This window comes from Cynocephalus volans, chromosome 10 (genome assembly GCF_027409185.1).
Source record: "Cynocephalus volans isolate mCynVol1 chromosome 10, mCynVol1.pri, whole genome shotgun sequence".
Taxonomy (NCBI): Eukaryota; Metazoa; Chordata; class Mammalia; order Dermoptera; family Cynocephalidae; genus Cynocephalus; species Cynocephalus volans.
Genome location: NC_084469.1, coordinates 53,082,195 through 53,101,435, shown reverse-complemented (window position 1 = coordinate 53,101,435; position 19,241 = coordinate 53,082,195). Strand labels below are relative to the sequence as shown.

Sequence of the window (19,241 nt, the reverse complement as noted above, 5' to 3'; positions counted from 1 at the left end):
AATCTATAGTATACAAGACTTAGAGGGCAGATTGGGGTATTTTGTATCTAGAACTGAGAGCAAAGATGAGGTTATCATGAAGCTGGAGAAGGTTAAGCTTCAAAGCCCCTTGAAACTTTGCCTGGGCTTTCCGTGGCCCTCTATATCTAAACTTGTATATCATTTTATACTTTTAATTTTATTTATTTTTTAGCGGCTGGCTGGTAAGGAGATCCAAACCTGTGACCTTGGTATTACAAGGCTGTGCTCTAACCAACTGAGCTAACTGGCCAGCCTCAATTTTGTACTTTTTAAAAAGAGGCCCACAAAACATATAAGCTTCAGATCCACAAAATCTCAATCCCTGTCTGGGGGAATTAGTATGTTCTCTTTATCCCTGGACTTAAAGTCTGGGCCTATAAATTCACAGAATCATCACTACTATTATTATCTATAATAGAAGGGGACCAGGCAAGAAGTTTTCTAAAGTTTCTTCTTGCCTTTGTGTTGGCCCTCAGGGGTAAGTTACTCACCTTCTACACTCATGAGAGCCTCATCCTTTCATTCAGCAATATTCCCAGGGCAGTGCTGAAGACACAGCAGTGTCCACAACAGTTCTGGGTCTGCCTGCCCAATGGGGAGACATACCCATCCCTGATAGTGATGACACGAAGTAGGCAGGTACAGGATGGGGGAGTTGAGGGGGGCTAGGGAGGCTGGAAAAGGGTGCCCAGCTCAGCCTGTGGCTCAGGAAGGGCTTCCTGGAGGAAGAGATATTACTACAGAGCTGAGACCTAGAGGAAAGTGAAGGAACAGCTAGTAAAATTATAAATATTTAGAATATCCTAATGCAAAGCCTGTTCTCCTTTCCAGGCAGAACGTAAAGTTCATAATAACAACGCACCCATACTGATCACTTTAGCATGCAGCCTGGGGCAACCTAGCTGCTTTACAATTCGTGTTGTTACTTGGTCTTCCCAATAACCCGTGGAGCAAAAGGGTAAGAGAAATTATATAGTATTATAATCCCTGGTTTATAAAAGAGGAAGAAACTGAGGCTCAGAGGCACGTCACTTGTCTGTGATCATTTAGCAGGTCAAAGGGTTCAACAGCCCCTGAGTGTCTTCTGTCCTCTCTGGGCCTCCATGACACTTTCTCCAGGTCAGGGGTCTCCTAGTGTAAGAAAATGGTCTAAATGATTCATTTTCAGAATTAATTCAGGCCCAGCTTGAAAGTTGTCTGACTGGTCCAGCCCATTCCTGGGGGGTCCCTGAATAGATAAAGTTCTCCTTTATTGTTCTCTTCATTCCCTAGTGTTTCTCCTTTCACAGGGTTTCAGCAGGCCTTTTTCGCGGGCTTTTCCTGAGCCCTCACACAAAGAAATTTCTTACAAGTGGGTCATAAATCGAGGTAATCTTAGGCGTCATCCGGGAAGATTGTGAACCGGGTAGTACTCTCCACCAATGAGGAGGCGGAGGCAAGGACTTGCGCACTAAGGAATAAATTACTTGCTACAGCCCTTTTCCGGGTGCCTGCCCTTCAGACACCCGAACCTTACAAGACAGTAATTAAAGTCTCGCTTCGCTGTACCTTGTGTCTCCGTGTCCATCCTTTGGCCTTGGCCAGGTGAAGGCATTTCTCACACTAGCTCATGTCTAGGCTTGGAGCTGTAGGAAGATACACAGCTACTGAAAAGTTATGGCGTTCTTAGAGCCCATGAAGCCGAGTCCAGGGTTGCAAGGTTTGCTAGAAAGCAAAGAGCACTAGCAGAACGCGCATGCGCGCTAAACTAGGCTGCCCGAAGCCTTGTGAGGTAACTAAAAGAATCCCATTTGGAAGTATGGCAGTGAAAACCTTGAAATAGGAACTCTGAATGCACGGCAAGATCATAATAACCGCAGGGGACTTGGAGGGAACGGATGCATTAGGAAGAAGAGTCAGAAGGCTAAGGCACTGGGCAGACCACCTCCTTTCCGAGTCCGAAAACTGGGGATAGGAAGGTCCCTGTAACGCAGAAAGGGCGTGGTTCCAGCGGGGCATTTGGAAGCGGTACGGTGGCTGGAAAAGCTCAAGAAACATGGAACGGAAAGGAGTCGAAGAATCGGCGGGGTGATATGGCCAGGATGGCCTGGAAGGCACATAAAACTCGAAAAGCTGGGTTAATTCGAGGGGGCGGAAGGAATGGGAAACGCACGTGTCGGCCGAGAAAGTCCTGGAATTCGCAGCATGCAGCGTTTCTCCTAGGTGAAAACAAACAGGCTGCGGGCGGGGGAGGGAGAGTACGGTGGCCAGGTTGGTCCTCATAGCCGGAAGTGATCCTCCCCAGAAGCGTGGCTGAGGAGCTGTTGCCGGATACGGTGGCCCGGCTAGTCGGGCAACCTGTGAAGTCTCGCGCGATCGCACTAGTTCCGTGGGGACGGGGCGGGGCTGGCGGGGCTGGCGGCGGGGGCGGGGACCCGGAGCGGGAAGATGGCGGCGGCGCAGGAGGCGGACGGGGCTGGTAGCGCCGTGGTGGCGGCCGGGGGAGGCGGCTCCGGTCAGGTACGGAGGCCGAGAGGGGCCTGAGAGGGTTCTTCTCCAGCTGGGGGGCCTCCCACGGGGCGTGTCTTGCCCCTTTTTGTGGAATCCCGTGCATAAGGGGCTCTTTGCCCAGAGGGACCTTGAATACCGGGCCCAGGCGGGGCCTGGCCGTACAGAAGGCCGGACAGTGCCGGGAGCCGGGGCCCTGTTGCGCGCCAGGTCCCCTGTGCTCTCGCGCAGGGTGGCTACCAGGTTCATTGCTCGAGCCCGGAGACAGTGGCGCGGAGGAGAACACACTTGTACCGAGGCGCCCTGGGTTCTTGACTCCGCTATTTCTGGCTCCTAGACTGATAGATCCTAGAGTGGTCAGGCGTTCAGGGTCTCGTTCTTAGTGTCTGAAGTGTGGGTAATGATTAATTTGGAAGTTCTCTAGCTCTGGGGAAGTCAGGTAATTATTACAGTTTTGGGCACGGGCTGTGGAGGTCGACAGACCCATTTTACAGACGGGAATCCAAGTCAGTGAGACTAAAGCGCTTGCAGAAGGTCACCTAGGTTAAGCTTGGGATCCATTCATGTAGAAATTACCAGACATTGCTAACCCAGGGTGGTCCAAATTGGGATGGATGTGCTTTTAGCATAAACTAGTTCTATGGGGGAATTAGTCCAGGTGCTGATGACTTCTGGCCCTTTGCTGCCTAAGCTAAACTGAAGTTGCAGTGCATACCAGTTCAGGCAGCCACTGTTCAGGCATTTGGAGAGTAAATGGAGTGACAGCAAGGTGCTGTCGACCCACCCACTGGGATGTCACTGATATGTGGGAGGCAGCTCAGGGGAAAGGAGTGCAGATTGGGAAGGGAGAATGAAGCTGACTCTGTTTGACCTTGAGTAAGCTCCTTTCCCTCTTTGGGCCTTCATCTCTCCAGTGGTAAATGGAGAGGTTAGACAGGAGGGCCAGCCCTGTGATGGGCCACAAAGATAGCTTCAGCCATGCTCCTGCTGTCAGGGGAGTGGGAGAGGAGACTGACATGTAAACAAGGAGTTGTAATCTTGGATGATTAGGGTGGTGACAAAAGTCTGTGTCAGGGACTGGGGGAGCCCATAGGAGGGACAAATAATCTCACCTAGGGAGAACACCAGGCTGAAATTTGTGTGATAGAGCCCAACATATCTGGTCTGAATCTTTTCAACATTCTTAACTAGGGCCTGGCTTCAGGGATAGCTCAGGAAGTGTTTGTTCAATTAGTACTGGAATGAAGACTCAGTCTCTTCGCTGAGAATGAAGACTTCCCATTCTTGCCAAAAGAAGATCTTTCCCCTTCTGAGTTTCTGTTGATTATTGAGTGGGGCGGGGGGGGGGGGGGGTCTGAGAGATTATGACTCAGGTTGTCTGAGTTCCCCAGAGATTCCACATGCACCCACATCATCTCTTTTACCACCTCTGCTTAAAAATGTTCAAGATTTATTCCTTTGCCTTCAGGATAAAATACAAATTCTTGAGCAGATCAAGGCCTTGCATGATCTGGCTCTTTTTCAGACTAGACTAGGATTTCCCAACCTCAGCACTGTTAATATTTTGAATTGGATAGTTTTTCATTGTGGGGATGCCCTGTGCATCTTAGAAAGTTTAGCAGCATCCCTACCCTCTACAAACTAGATTTCAGTAGCACACATACCCGTACTTAGTTGTGACAACCAAAAATTTCCCTAGATGTTGCCAAATGTTCCCTGAGGGGAAAAATTACCCTTGCTGGAGAATCACTGACTAGAGGAGGATCAGCCACTCTGAACCTCTTTTATTTCTAAGAGTGTGCCTCGCTATCTCTTTCTTCATAGCCTTTGTTCATGTTTCTTCCTTCTTTACCTAGTTGATCCTTACTAGTCCTACAGATTTCAGATGTCCTCTTCCCAGGAAAGCCCTCTCTGATCCTGTCAGACTGGGTCAGGTGCCCCTTCTGGGCTCCCACAGCCCTGCAGGCTGTCTTATCCTATCCTTGTCTATTCTGGGTTGTCACTGTCTGAGAACTGGTCTGTGTCTCCTCCACTGGACTAGGAGCCCAAGGAGGGCACAGCCAAAACTGTCTTGGGCACTACTGTGTCCTCAGCACCACTCAGCTCAGTGTTTGTGGAATGAATGGATCTTGAAAACAGGCTGAGCTGCTGATGCCCCAGCCCAACCCTTGTGGCCTCTGCTGATTCCTGGATCCCTTAGTGGATGTTTCTGGGGATTATGCATGTGTTAGTCTGTTTCTGTTACTTATAACAGAATATCTGAAACTTGGTAATTGAAAAATAGTTGAAATTTACTTCCTACAGTTTTGGAGACCGGGAACACATGTGGAGTCCAGGGAACACATCTGGTGAGGGCCTTCTTCCTGGTGGGAACTCTACACAATCCCATGGTGACCAGCTTATCACATGGCAAGAATGGGCTGAACAAGCTTGCTAACCTTCTCAAAACAAACAAAAACAGACAGCAAAAAGGGCTGGCTGGTTAGCTTGATTGGTTAGAGTGCAGCCTTATAACACCAAGGTCACGGATTCTGATCCCCATACCAGCCAGCCACCAAAAAAAGAAAAAAAAGAAAAAAAAAGAGAGCTAACTCACTCCCTCTCCTTATAAAGCCATCAGAACCACACCCATGATAACTCATTATTTCATGAATGCATTAATTCATTCACAAAGGCGCAGTCCTCACAATCTAATCACCTCTCAAAGACCCCACCTTTCACGTATCATATTGAATTTCCCACCCTCTTAACACTGTTAAAATGGAGATCAAGTTTCCAGTACACAAACTTTTGCAGGACACATTTGACCCATATCAGTGTCTGAGATTGGACATGCAGGTCCAAGAGCAGGAACTGTCTTAGTCCCTGCTGTGCCCACAGCCGCCACCACCCTCTCCCTACCCACAGGGCCTGCCACAGAGCAGATGCACCCTCAGCCTAGACTCATGCCACAGCCAGCCTGCTTCTTTTTTAGCCAGGAGCTCGGACACAGGGCCCACACCTCTGCCATTCATTCCCTCAGTTAAGGTGTATTGAGTCCGTAGTACATGCTAGGCCCTGTGCTAATGCTGGGGATACAGCTGTGAACAGAACAGAGGCCCTGCCCTCTTGGAGCTCATGTTGGGGGTAAGGAGTGGGGAAGCACAGGCACACACAGTGAATAAGACAAATAAGAAAAATATATAGCAGCTCAGACAGCAATAAGTGTCATTGTCAGAAATTAAGTTGGGATGGGGATAGGCAGTGAGGGGTAGGTAGTAAGATTGCAATTTAAATAGATGGTTTGGGGCCGAGCCCGTGGCGCAATCGGGAGAGTGCGGCGCTGGGAGCGCGGCGACGCTCCCACCGCAGGTTCGGATCCTATATAGGAATGGCCGGTGCACTCACTGGCTGAGTACCGGTCGCGAAAAAGACAAAAAATAAATAAATAAAATAAAATAAAATAAATAGATGGTTTGGGGAGGCCTCTGTAAGGAGGTGACACTTGAGCAAAGACCTGAAGGAGGTGAGGGAGGGAGTCACGAGGATAATTGAGGGAAAAGCCTTTGAGGTAAAGAGAACAGCCAGTGCAAAGGCCCTGATATGGGAGGTGCCTGGTGTGAAAGAACAGCGAGGATGCCAGTCTGTGGCAGGAGCGGGTGAGTGCCAGGAGAGGAAGGAGGGTGGGGGGCAGATTATGCTAGGCTTTGGAGGCTGTGGTGAGGGTTATCTGAGGAAAGCGAGAGCCACCAGAGAGTTATTTCTTTATCGGTGTATAATTTAGATACCATAACATTCACCCATTGTTAGCATGGAGTTCAGTGGCTCTTAGTACATTTATGCAGTTGTGCAGAGCAACCGTCACCACAGTCTGGGCTGAGACTACTTCCATCCCCTCCAAAGGTCCCCTTGTTCCGTTTTGTAGTCACTGTCTGCTCCCAGTCCTAGGTAACTACTGAGGTGCTTTCTGTATAGTTTTCCTTTTTCTAAAAACTTCTTAAACATGGAATTAGACAACCTCCAGTCTTTCGTGTCTGGCTTCTTTCATTTGGCATAATGGTTTTGAGGTTCATGTTGTTACATGGATCTGCAGTTGTTTTTTTTTTTATTACTGAGTAGTAATTAATAGATACGTGACTGCTTATTCGTTTATGCATTAAAGGAAATATGGGTTGTTTGTAGTTTTTGGTTATTATGAATAATGCTGCTATGAACATTCATGTACAAGCTTTTTTGCAGGCATATGTTTTCATGTCTCTTGGATAGCTACCCAGGAGTGGGTTTGCTCGTTGGTATGGTTGGTGCAGGTTTAACTTGTTAAGTAATTGCCATATTTTCCAGAGTGGCTGCACCATTTTACATTTTCCATTTCCTTAAAGGAAATGAGGATCCCTATTTTTTCACATCCTCACCAGCACTTGTGATTGTCTCACTTTCTGATTGGCATCTCATTGTGGTTTTAATTTGCTTTTCCGTGGGAGGGTTCCCAGCCAGAGTGTCCATTACTATGGTAAGAGAAGGGACCTGGGACCCAGGCAGATGTAGGTTCAAATCCTGGCCTGGCCTCAGGCCTGCATTCCTGACCCTGAATCAACTCAGACCTGGTGGAAACCCGGACTTGGGGCCCCTTTGGTCTCCCAGGAGCAAGGTGGCTCTGAGGAGGGGGCCCTGCACCCATCTGGCCTCACTCTCTCAGCTGACCCCTTCCTCATACTTTTCTCTCTCCCCAGAATGCCCTTCCCTTGATTTCCCATGTGGCTACCTCTGTCCGAGCCCTAGGGTCTCACCCAAACATCAAAGGCAGCTTATCAGGGAGGCCTCCTTGGCTACCTAATCCGAAGTGGGTCCTTGTCCCCCATCTCAGTCGATGCTACGTCCCCCTGCTTGTATTTCAGAGCATGTTTTCCATTTGCCATTTTTAATTATCCTGTTTACTGTTCTGTGGGTGTGTTTCCCTCTAGACCTTGAGCTCTAGGCAGGCAGGCCTCAGAGCTGTGTGGCTGCCACTGGTCTCACCACCTAGGACAGGGCCTGGCGCACAGTAGGCACACAGGAGATACCGTTTTCAACACATGAAAGAAAACATTTCTGTCCAAAATATATCAGTATATTCACAACCTGGCCTTCAGGTAAGAGAGGTCAAGTGACACACCCAAGGTGTCACAGCCAAGAACTGTAGGACCAGGACTGCAGCTGAGGTCCGTCTGACTCAGAAGACCCCCTTTTACTATGGTGCTGTCCTGTGCTTTGGGAGATGACAGGAAGGAGCTCTTGCTGGTGAAGGGGACAGGAGGTGACAAGTGACATGTTTTAACTAACTCTGGCCCCAGCTCTGTGGCAGCCCCGTCTGGCAGCGTGGGGGTTAGGAGAGCTCCCTGCTCCTGGCAAGTTTGCTGTTTAGTGGGTGAAGTGGACAGAGAAGACATTGCAGAGGAGTGGGCTTGGGGCTGTGGCGGAGGAGGGCTGGGCATGAGGGGAGTGGGTTTAGGTGGCCTGGGATCCCAGGGCAAGCCTTCAGGGAGCAGTGAGTTGCTGTGGATTTGTTGATTCCACAGGTGTTTATCACTTCCCCACTGTGTGCTGGCCCTGTGCTGGGCATGCTCCAGAGTTAACCATGATCATGGCAGTCTTGGTCCTGCTCTTGAAGGCTGATGGGTGAAAGGACAACTAGGAATAGGGATGAGGATGGGACTAGGAAACTAGCAGGGTTAAGAAGAGAGGCAGTCAGAATTTCCCCATCTCAGACACTTCCAGACCTGACATTCAGAGATTCTTTGATTCTGAGCTTCTGTTTCTGAGTGAAGATTCTTCCTCTGGGAAACCCTGCCTAACTCCCTAACCTGCACTCGCGTCCCCCCCACCCCTCTTCCCTCTGTCATCCTGCTGTGGTGGTCATCCCGGACAAGTGGCTTAACCTCTCTGAGCTAGATGGAGCTGTTCATAGTTCTGGCCTCACAGGGTGGAGGTGCCGTGTTCTGTCACATACTCTTCCATTGTGGCTTATGGTAGCGTGGCTTAAGCTCTGGTTGTATTTTTCTGTGTCTGTCTCACCTGCTGGAGCAGGAGCCCCTGGAGGGCGGGGATGGGCACAGAGGAGGCCTTAGGAACTGTCTGCCCAGGAAAGGAACTTTCAGCTAAACCCCAGCCTTGCAGAATCTCGTACCTGCCACGAGATCCCCTTCTGTTGTCCTTAGTAGCCACCTTCTTGCATCCTGGCTCCAACCCCAAGGAACAATGGACAGTCCTCAGAATCTGACTGTCTGTGTCTCTCATCTTCTGTTTCTGCATCTGCTGCTCCCCTCACCGCCTCCTTTGCACTGCCAACTTGCTGTATTTTGGGTCTCAGCTCCAATGCCTCCTCTTCCAGGAAGCTGCCACTGACCCCTAGGCTGGCTCAGGCACCCCCTTTGGTCTTCTGCATCCCAGCCCTGTCCACTCTGGATTGTCACTGTCTAGACACAGTTCTCTTTTTTCACCTGGACTATGAGCCCCAGGAGGACAGCACAGGACTGTCTGGGTCACCACTGTGTGCCTAGCACAGAGGAGGCACTCGGAGTGTTTTCCTCCTGAAAGAAGAGCCACCGCCCATCCTAGGTGCTTGTATTTATTCATTCTCCAGTTATTGCTCATGTACCACCTTCGTGCTCAGCCTGTGCTGGGCCTTGGTATGCAGTGGTGCCTAAACAGCCCCTGTGTCATAAGTCCCATTCTCCTTCCTCATCTGACTTCTGTCCCCTGCAGGTGACCAGCAATGGCAGCATTAATGGGAGGGACCCACCAGCAGAGACCCAGCCCCAGAACCCACCACCCCAGCCAGCACCCAATGCCTGGCAGGTCATCAAAGGTGTGCTTTTCAGGTGAGTAAATGGGGCTTTGGTTTGTTCACTGAAAAAATTCAAATAAGAAAACTATTCCTAAGGAAGAAAGGAAAAATCACCTGAGGATGATAATCGTTACCATATTGGTGGAGATTCTTTTTTTTTTTGTATGATGGAATTTTTTTTTTTTTCTAACTTCTTTTGCTTGTGGTAAAATATACTGAATTAGTTTGCTAGGGCTGCTATAACAAATAATACAGACTGGGTGGTTTAAACAAGAGAAATTCAGAAATTTATATTTTTACAGTTTTGGAGACTAGAAGCCCAAGATCAAGATGTCAGCAGGGTTGCTTTTTTTCCGAGCCCTGTCTCCTTGGCTTGCAGATGGCCATCTTCTCCCTGTATCTTCACGTGATCTTTCCTCTGCATGTGTGTGTGTCCTAATCTCTTCCTATAAGGACACCAATCATATGGATTAGGGTCCACCCTCAGGACCTCATTTAACCTTAATTACGTCTCTAAAGGTCCTATACCTAAATATAGTCACTGAGGTAGTGAGGGTTAGGACTTCAGCATATGAATTGGGGGGAATATAATTTTTTTATCTTTTTTTTTGTTGTTTGTTTCCAGCAGCTGGCCAGTGTGGGGATCTGAGCCCTTGACCTTGGTGTCATCAGCACCATACTGTAACCAAGTGAGCTAATCAGCCAGCCCCTGGGGGGATACAATTTAGCCCACACCTACATATAGCGTAAAATTTACCATTTTCACTATTTTTTTTTTTGTAAAGATGACCGGTAAGGGGATCTTAACCCTTAGGTTGGTGTTGTCAGCACCCCGCTCAGCCTTTGAGCTAACTGGCCATCCCTATATAGGATCCAAACCTGCGGCCTTGGTGTTATCAGCACTGCACACTCTCCCGAGTGAGCCATGGACCGGCCCCCATTTTCACTGTTTTTAAGTGTACTGCCCTGTGCCGTTAAGTACATTCACACTGTTGTGCCCCCATCACTACTATCCATCTCTAGAACTTTTTTTTTTTTTTTCCGGCTGGCCAGTACAGGGATATCTCTAGAACTTTTTCATCTTCCCAAACTGAAACTCCATACCCATTAAACACTAATGCAAAAACAAACAAAAAAAACCACTAATGCCCCATTTTGTCCTCCCCCCAGCTCCTGGCAATTATCTTTCTACTTTCTGTCTCTATGACTTTGACTACTCTAGTTAGCTCCTATAAATGGAATCAGATAGCATTTGTCCTTTTGTGACTGGCTGGTGGTGACCCTTTTACCTGTGAATTCCAGTTCCTCTGTCTGGGCAGTGGGGACACAGTGCCTTCTTTCTCAAAGCCTGGCTTCTGTCTGAGGCCCTGGGGTGATTGCTAGGTGGGAGTAGGGGGATTTACCTGGTGCTGGGGTCTGTCCCTGCCTATCTAGACCTGGTGACAGTCCACTTCTCTGCTCTTGGCCTTTGTTTACCCATCTGTAAAATGGACATTTCTTTTTCTTTTCTTTTTTGAGAGGTATTTTAGCAAAATGTTCAAGAGACCAGGCCATTCGATTAGGTAGTCAGCTTCCCCATTATCAGCTTAAGGAATTGCATGGCAGAGGTGTTTAAAACAGTCATCCCCTTGGCTAGAACATTCTCATGTTGCCACTGTCAGCTGCAGGAGAGGCTGAGAAATTTGGTCTTTATTCTGGGAAATTGAGCACCCTGCTAAAAACCAGGGCTTCTATTACAAAGGAAGAAGGGGAGAGTAGTTTTGGGGTGGGGGCAACTACTCATTTCTTCCGTACTATTTTTCTTCGAAAAATCCTATTAGATTTTTCCCTAAACATATAAGTCATATGTGCTTATTGTACAAAATAAACAATTCAGACAATACAGAAGATATAAAGAAAAAAGTAATGAAAGTATTACTGGCCATCCTGTAAGCCATGCCTTTGTAATTGGCCGTACGTGGGATTATACAAGGATGTTCACAGACAGAGTTGTTTCAAATAGAGAAAAATTAGGAGCAACGTGATTGTCTAAAATAGGGGATCAGCTAATAAAATTTGGGGGAGGCAGGTAGCGTCAAATAGCATGTGAGAGCACAGGCCTGCTCTGACATCTCAGCCCTGCCACCTCTGAGCTGTGAGACCTTGTCAGGTGATCGCCCTTCTTGTGCTTCAGTTTCCACCTCACAAGTAGGAATCCTGACAGTTAGCTCAAGGGTCATTCTTGAGAGTACCTGTCAGCTGGGAGTTGCGGGACCTGGACACACTCAGTCGATACTGGCCATGATTGCTTTTGTTGTTGAGTGTTTTTAAAAAAACATAAAAAGCATATTATGAAGAGAAATAACTAAAAATAAATAGCCCATGATTCCTGACGCAGTCACCAGTCAGATTCTGGTGTGGGACTGCCTGCCTAGTGTCCTCCAGGAATGTCATACAGGATGCAGGGAAGCTGTGCAGGAAGGAAACCTCCCACAGTGTTCAGCCCTGACACTGGGGCGTCATTCCTGATGCGTATGCCCCAAGCTTCTCAGCCACAGAGCCCTGTCTTTTATCTTCCCTGTTCCATCGCCCATCCCCATGGCCAAGTACCAACTTAGGATTTTCTTATATATCACTTTCTTTTTTTTCATGCTCCAAGCAGCTCTGCATAAAGATTATTTTTAATCTTTCCCTTCATTTTTATATAAGAGGTAGCCTATTTTACACAGTTCTGCTCCTTGATTTTTTTACATTAACAATATATCTTAGAAATCTTTCCATGTTAGTGTACAGGGAGCTTCCTTCAGAGAAAGATTTTTAGTGTAGCCACAGTGTAGGCCAGTTTCCTTCCTTAGAACTAGTTAGCCCCAAACATCAGCTCAAGTGGCTGCTTGGAGACCTTCTCATCTGGAGTTCTTAAAATTCAGGGTTTGTTTTCAGGGGCCTGTGAACTCCCAAAGCTTCAAGCAGATTATGTGAGATTGGCCTTTTTGGGGGGTAGGGGATGGTGTCCATGGTTTTGAGCACATCTTCAAATTATACTAGTGGTTATCTGGAATGGGAGATGGGGCAGGAACAGGCTATATAAAGGATTGGGGAGGGAGGGAGAATTTTTATTAGATTTTTTTATATATTTAAAATTTTTCTGAACCTGTGAATGTAGAATACCTATTCAGGATAGGAGAGAGGATTTAATCAGTATTTTATTTGCTTTTTCAAGTAAATTAAAAAGCATTGGGAAGGTCCAGTTCCTTGCAGGCCTAGGTGAGTAGGTGAAGGGCAGAGCCCATGAGCCCTTTGAGGGGGTCTGCAAAGCTGTGGGGGTATAGATACATACAGATGTTCCTCAGGGAATTGGGGATCTTCAGTCCTAAAAAGGTCTGGTCTCATCTGCCTTGTTTTATTCACAGGAACCCAGAAGTCCAGAGAGGTTAGGACCCCCACAGGCCATAAACTAAGCCAGGGTCAGGGCTGCCTGTGGGTGTCCCTGCTCCCACATTCTCCGTTCGTGTATTTACGAAAATGGAAGCCTCTCTTGGAGGCAGTGGGGTCCCCAGGGATCACTGGTTTCAGACCTTTCCTAGCTGTGTGCATTAGGGACTTCTTGGGGAGGCAGCAGATGGCTCAACTGGGCCATGTCCCCTGAGACCCTCGACCCCAGGGCTCCGCGTGTCTTCTACAAGCAGAGGCAAGTCCCTATGCCCGATCCTGCCCCTAATCGGGGCTCAGCAGGGATGTACCCCAGCCATACTAGAATTCACTCATAGTATTTTTCCATTCCAAAGTTTGGTTTTTGTATGCATTTTTCCTGTGATGAAAATAACAACAGTAATAGCTTACACCTCTAAAGCACTGGGTATATACCAGGCTATATTCTCGATGATATATAAAATTTAATGCATTAATGCTTACAAACAACCCTATGAGGGTTGGCACTGTTATTATCCCCATTTCAACCATTGAAGAAATAGAGGTCTAGAAAGGTTGAGGTCACACAATTGGTAAGTAGCAGAGCTGGGCTTCAGATCCAGGTATTGTAGTTTAAGGGCTGGCCTCTTAACCTCTACTGCTATATTGCTTTTCATATTTGTAATTAGACGGTACTTGTATCATTTGGTAAGTTACACGGCTGCTTCATTTATGTGAGAAACTCAAATTCACACAGTAGAAGTTTATTTCTCTCTCAGGTACCAGTCTGGAATAAGGCAGACCAGGATTCTGCAGTCTTCTGCAACCCAGACTTCTTCCTAATTTTTGTTCCACTATTGCTAGGTTTTGCCCCTAATCCTAATGGCCTGAGATGGCTGCTAAAGATCCAGCCATCACATCCACAATCCAGGCAGCAGGAGGGAAGAAGAAATCAGAAAGGGACATTCCTTCTCTCTAAGGACACTTCCCAAAAGCCCAAAATAACACATCATTTTTACATTTATTTTTATTTTTTATTTTAAAAATTTTTTAGTTTTTTAGTTTTTTGTTTGTTTTTACATTTTATCAGCCAGAACATCACCATGTGTCCACTCTCAGCTGTAAGGGAGGCTAGAGTTGTAGTCTCCATTCTGGGTGGCCAAGACCCAGACTCCTAAAATTCAGGAGATTTCTTATTGAGGGAGAAGAGAAAGATGGATATTGGGAAACAACCAGCAGTTTGGCACACTTTTGTTTCTGGCCTTTTGTTCATTAAAATTCAAAAAGAAAAGCATAAAGAAGAAAGTAAAAATCTGTTGTTTTAGTGGTCATCACTTTACATGTTTATTCAGATATATACTGATTATGCATAGTTTTTAAGACAGTATTTTGTTTTGAGGCTTTTGTTTTGTTTTGCTTTGCTTTTTTGGTGTCTGGCTTGTATGGGATCCGAACCCTTGACCTTGGTGTTACAACACCACACTCTAACCAACTGAGCTAACTGGACAGCCTGAGGTGGTTGTTTTTTTGGCTTATGTCTATGTCTTCCTTTACTCCCCCAAACCAAAGGAATCAATTTTAAAGTAGGATCTGTATCATTTCATACTTTTCTCTGTTTTAATGTCTTTGTAAATAGGGTGTTTTTTGTTTTTTTTAATTATGTTAATATATATAACATAAAACTTACCATTTTAACCACTTCTAAGTGTACAGTTCGGTGGCATTAAGTACATTCACATTGTGCAACCATCACCATATCCATCTCCAGAAATTTTTCATCCTCCCCAAGTGAAATTCTGTACCCATTATACAACAACTCCCCATCCCCCCAACCCCAGCCCAGGTTTTTTTTTGTTTGTTTGTTTGTTTTAATCGCCTTACCTTTGTCAGGCTGTTATTGTTCTTTTAACACCTTTACTCTCCCACATACCTAAGGCCTAAACGTGGTACCATGATGCCCTGTCTCAGGACTAAGAAGGTTTATTGATTGATTGATTGACTGATTGATGGCTGGCCAGTACTGGGATCTGAACCCTTGACCTTGGTGTTACAGCACCACATTCTAACCAACTGAGCTAACCAGCCAGCCGCCCCTATGTTGTTTTTTTAACACAATTTATTACACAAAAATGCAATCATATTCTATATACTTTCCTTCATCTTGCTTTTCTCTTTTAACAGGGTATCCTTGAGATACCTCCAAATCAATTACAATTCTAAGACTTTCTAATATTATGTTTACTTAGTTTTGTGAATTAAAAGGTGATTTTAAAATATTTGTTTTAACTAAGAGACTGTGATTTCTATTTCTGGTTTTTTGTTTGTTTGTTTGTTTGTTTGTTTAAAAAGATGACCGGTAAGGGGATCTTTTTTTTTTTGTCTTTTTTGTGACCAGCACTCAGCCAGTGAGTGCACCGGCCATTCCCATATAGGATCCGAACCCGCGGCGAGGCATCACCGCGCTCCCAGCACCGCACTCTCCCCAGTGCACCACGGGCTCGGCCCCGGTAAGGGGATCTTAACCCTTGACTTGGTGTTATCAGCACCACACTCTCCCAAGTGAACAACCAGCCATCCCTATATAGGGATCCAAACCCGTGGTCTTGGTGTTATCAGCACGACACTCTCCCAAGTGAGCCATGGGCTGGCCCTTATTTCTGTTTTTTTCTATGATGTTATTCTGACTAAGGGTACTTCTGAAGCTCTTGTGATGCAAATTTTGAGGAATTTATAACTCAAATTCTGAAATTTCAGAGTTCCATGGTTTTGAGCTTATCTAACTTTGTTTTTGGTGTCTTGTTTCTGCTGGTTCTCACTCATAGCATCTTGTTTCCTGGTGTGCCTGTCTTATCTTTGGCTATGTGTTAGTCATTATACTTGAAAAGTTATTTATAGGAATAGTTTCAGTTCAAAGGTGTACATAATTTCCTACAGAGAGAATTTGCTTTGCTTTTGCCAGCTGCCTTGGGACATTATCAGTCTGGCGTCTCCTTGCACCAGGTTCAAAGCTTGAGTTGCCCTGCATGACTCCTTGCACCAGCAGTGGTCATCCATTTCTGGTGTGCACACCTGGTCCTGCATACCTGGCCCTTCTTACCTGGTGTGCAACTCCTGGGAAGGGCTAGGCTGTGTCTGGTTTCCTCCTTCCTGAGGGTGGAGCGCTGTGGGGTCTTGTCTTTTTAAGAGTAGGTCTCTGGTTACCTCTTGTGGGCTAGCATTTCTGTCACATGGAACACCTCACAGATGTCCTCAGAAACATAAAGAAGATTCTGTTGCTCCTTTACTTCCTTAGGTTTCCATTTTCCATTCAATTTTTGCCTGACAAATCTACAGTCTTGTTCATTCTTCAGTCCTTTTTTTTTTTTTTTTTTTCTTTTTGGCAGCTGGCCAGTACAGTAATCAAACCCTGGACCTTGTCATCAGCACTGTGCTATAACTAACTGAGCTAACTAACCAGCCCCATTCTTCAGTGCTTTTAAGAATATATATTAACATACGTTTATATGTAAGCTGGATAAAAATTATGTGTAAGAGAGCACAAATGAAAATATATGAGCAGTATATATTCTTACTATATCAATATATATAATTACATATATAAAAGGTATCAATATGTGGTTCCTTTCTGGGTTTCACACCAAAAAAAAAAAAAAAGTATCAATATGTTCCTGGTATATTAATTAATTTTATGAAGCTTTTCAGTTTTTTCCAATGGGAGAATTGGTCTAAAGAACCTAGCCCTGTTACAAAAATAGGGGCTATTAACTTACTATCTGCTTCTCCAGTTTTTAGTTGATTTGAAGTTAGAAAATGTTGCTCTTTCTATAAAGTTCTGTGCTTTTTAAATGTTGGGATTTCAGATCATTAGGATCCTGTCACCTGGGGATCCCAGGGGACTATGACATTAGGTTTTCCAGGTCTGAGGTTTTCAGGGTCTAAGCCTCTGCAGCCTTGTGGCCACCAGGAGCTCCTGGAGGACAGGATGGGGGTTCTGTGTGGAGATCAGGGCAGTGCCAGGCCCCCCACACTGGCGAACAGTTGCATCTGAGGTCTCTCCCCAGACATGGTCTTCAGGGGCACTTGTCTTTTCCCCAGCCCCATGACTACCTTCTCAGGGCCTTCCCCTCTGCTTGGTCACCAGCCCCAGGTCAAGCCCTGGAGGGTGCCTAGCCAGAAGGAGGTCAGGTGGATCCATGGAGGACAGAAGAGTCTTGGAGACTCACTAACTGCCCACTTCCTTCCTCAGAATCTTCATCATCTGGGCCATCAGCAGCTGGTTCCGCCGAGGGCCGGCCCCTCAGGACCAGACAGGCCCTGGAGGAGCCCCACGCGTCGCCAGCCGCAACCTGTTCCCCAAAGACACTTTAATGGTAACTGCTGGGTGGGAGGGCAGACACAGGAGATCCCGGAGGTGGAGGGGTGGAGTGTGGAGGAGTGATACAGGCAGTTGGGACAGACCAGGTTCCTGGTCATTGTCAGCTCTGAACAGGTTGGGGTTGAAGAATTCTGGTTCAGATAAGACCTATGTTGCCCGAGTGACACCCAGAAGGAAAAAGTGAATTCTTTCGGTTTTGTGCTGGTTCTCTCTTTGGGGAATGGGCAGGTTTCACTCAGTTGTTTAAAAACTATCCTAACAGGGTCCTTGGATATTTTATTTCAAAAGTAGGTTCAGCCTTTTAAGGTTGCAAAAGGAGATATGCAGGGGAGGGAGAAGGAGAGGTGGGAAACGGATGGAGCCAGCAGAGGCACAGGGAGGAGGGGGAAGCACACTTTTGTGGCAGGGTGGGACTCAGGCTGGGGTTCAGGAGCTTCGGTAGCCAGCACTCAGACCCCAGCAATCTAGGCTCCCACCTCTGCAGTTCTCTGTAGCTCTGGGCTTCTGTGTTTCACAGAATTCCCATCATCAGGGTGACTGCTGCTCAGCTGTTCTTATTCAGTGGGCCTTCAGGGCGATGGACAAAGATGGCCAGGAAGTTCTTCCCCAAAGCTCCCTGGGTTCTGAGTAGTCCCACGACACTCTTGCAGCTCCTGACAGTGCATTATCCATAAGCCTGCGGAGCTCTGACCAGGAAGCCCATAAGCAGCTAAGAAGGGAGGAGATAATTCAGGAAGGCTTTGCTCCTTTCTGCCCCTAAATTCTAATTTGTTTCAAGTGCCCTTTGCTCATTGACTTTGCTCATTGACACAAGTGCTCACAGGCTCAGACCAGGACAGACATGGTGGTGTTACGAGAAAAGAGAAAATTTATTCTGTCAACTGCTACACCTCTCTTCACTGAACCGACCCCCTCCCCCACAAAAATATTGTTCATATCAGTGTGCTGACCACTGCCACAGCTCTTCATTGGCTCTTTATCTGTCAACCTTCAGAGGCTCTCATGAGCAGCCCTAAGCTCTGTACCTTCCCCTCCCAACAGAACCTGCACGTGTATATCTCAGAGCATGAGCACTTTACAGATTTCAATGCTACGTCAGCACTCTTCTGGGAGCAGCATGACCTTGTGTATGGCGACTGGACTAGCGGCGAGAACTCAGACGGCTGCTACGAGCACTTTGCTGAGCTCGACATCCCACAGGTGGGGACAGCTCCTGGTTTCTGGTCCCATGGCTGCTTGACTCACACTGAAGGGCCTTTCCTCCAATCCACTCTGAGCCCTGGGCATCAGAAGTACAGGCTTCAAGCCTGTCCCTGCCCTCAGCTCAGCTGTTCTATGTGTTCTGGGCTTCACCCTCACCCGTCTGAAAAAGATGGATAGGGATGGAATTGGCCCGGGAATCTTGCAACTACCTCCAAGGTTGTCCAGCCCTGCGCTTTAAACCAATGAAAGATTAATAATATTTTTTAGGGGTGTCCAGTTATCACCAATTTTTCAGGCAGCTTAGTTTCAAAATAATATTAATTAATTTTGATTGAGCACTTACTATGTGCAGGGCACCAAGCTGGGCTGATTCATGGAAATCTCCTGGCAACCCCATGAAGTAGGAACTACTATTATCCCCATTTGACATATGAGGAAACTGAGGCACAGAGAGGTTAAAGTAATGTATCCAAGGTCACACAGCTAGTGGGAGATTCAAACTCAAGCTCTCTGGCTCTGTACTCTGGCAGTCCCAGCTTCAAATCCTCCCTCCTCCAGGAGGACCTCACTGGGTTTTCTCAGCCTGAGTGGCTTCCGTGTCCCAGCCTTGTCACTCTGGGTCCTCACTCTCTGAGGGCAGATCCTCATTCTCTTCTGCATGGGACTATGAGCCCTTTGACAGTAAGGCTGGGGCTGTCTTGGTCACTTCTGTGTTGCCATCACTGCCTAGCATGGGACTGGGTGCAGAATCAACAAATGTGGAACAAGTGAGAAGCACATCTCTTTGGGGCTTTTGGGTTGCCCTCATTTCTTTCTCCCCAGCAGGCATTCTCTTCAGCCTCCTGGGAGGGGAGGGGACATTTCTACTTTATTTCTGTCTAGATGTCTGGAAGCAGGGCAGTCTTTCTTTTCAGGGTGGTGCCTGGCCAGTACAAAGATCTGAATCCTTGACTTTGTTGTTATAAC

At 46.9% G+C, this 19,241-nt stretch overlaps 1 protein-coding gene across 1 annotated transcript in view; it reads left to right on the top strand.

Moving 5' to 3' along the window:
• The first annotated feature begins 2,435 nt into the window (after positions 1-2,435).
• The window catches only part of CLPTM1 (CLPTM1 regulator of GABA type A receptor forward trafficking), a 29,658-nt gene continuing 12,852 nt past the window's right edge, over positions 2,436-19,241 (top strand). Inside the window, exons 1-4 of the mRNA XM_063109655.1 lie at positions 2,436-2,520; positions 9,229-9,344; positions 16,944-17,067; positions 18,114-18,272. Coding sequence (XP_062965725.1) covers positions 2,449-2,520; positions 9,229-9,344; positions 16,944-17,067; positions 18,114-18,272 — 471 coding nt within the window. The 5' untranslated portion in view covers positions 2,436-2,448. The remainder of the gene's footprint in view (positions 2,521-9,228; positions 9,345-16,943; positions 17,068-18,113; positions 18,273-19,241) is intronic.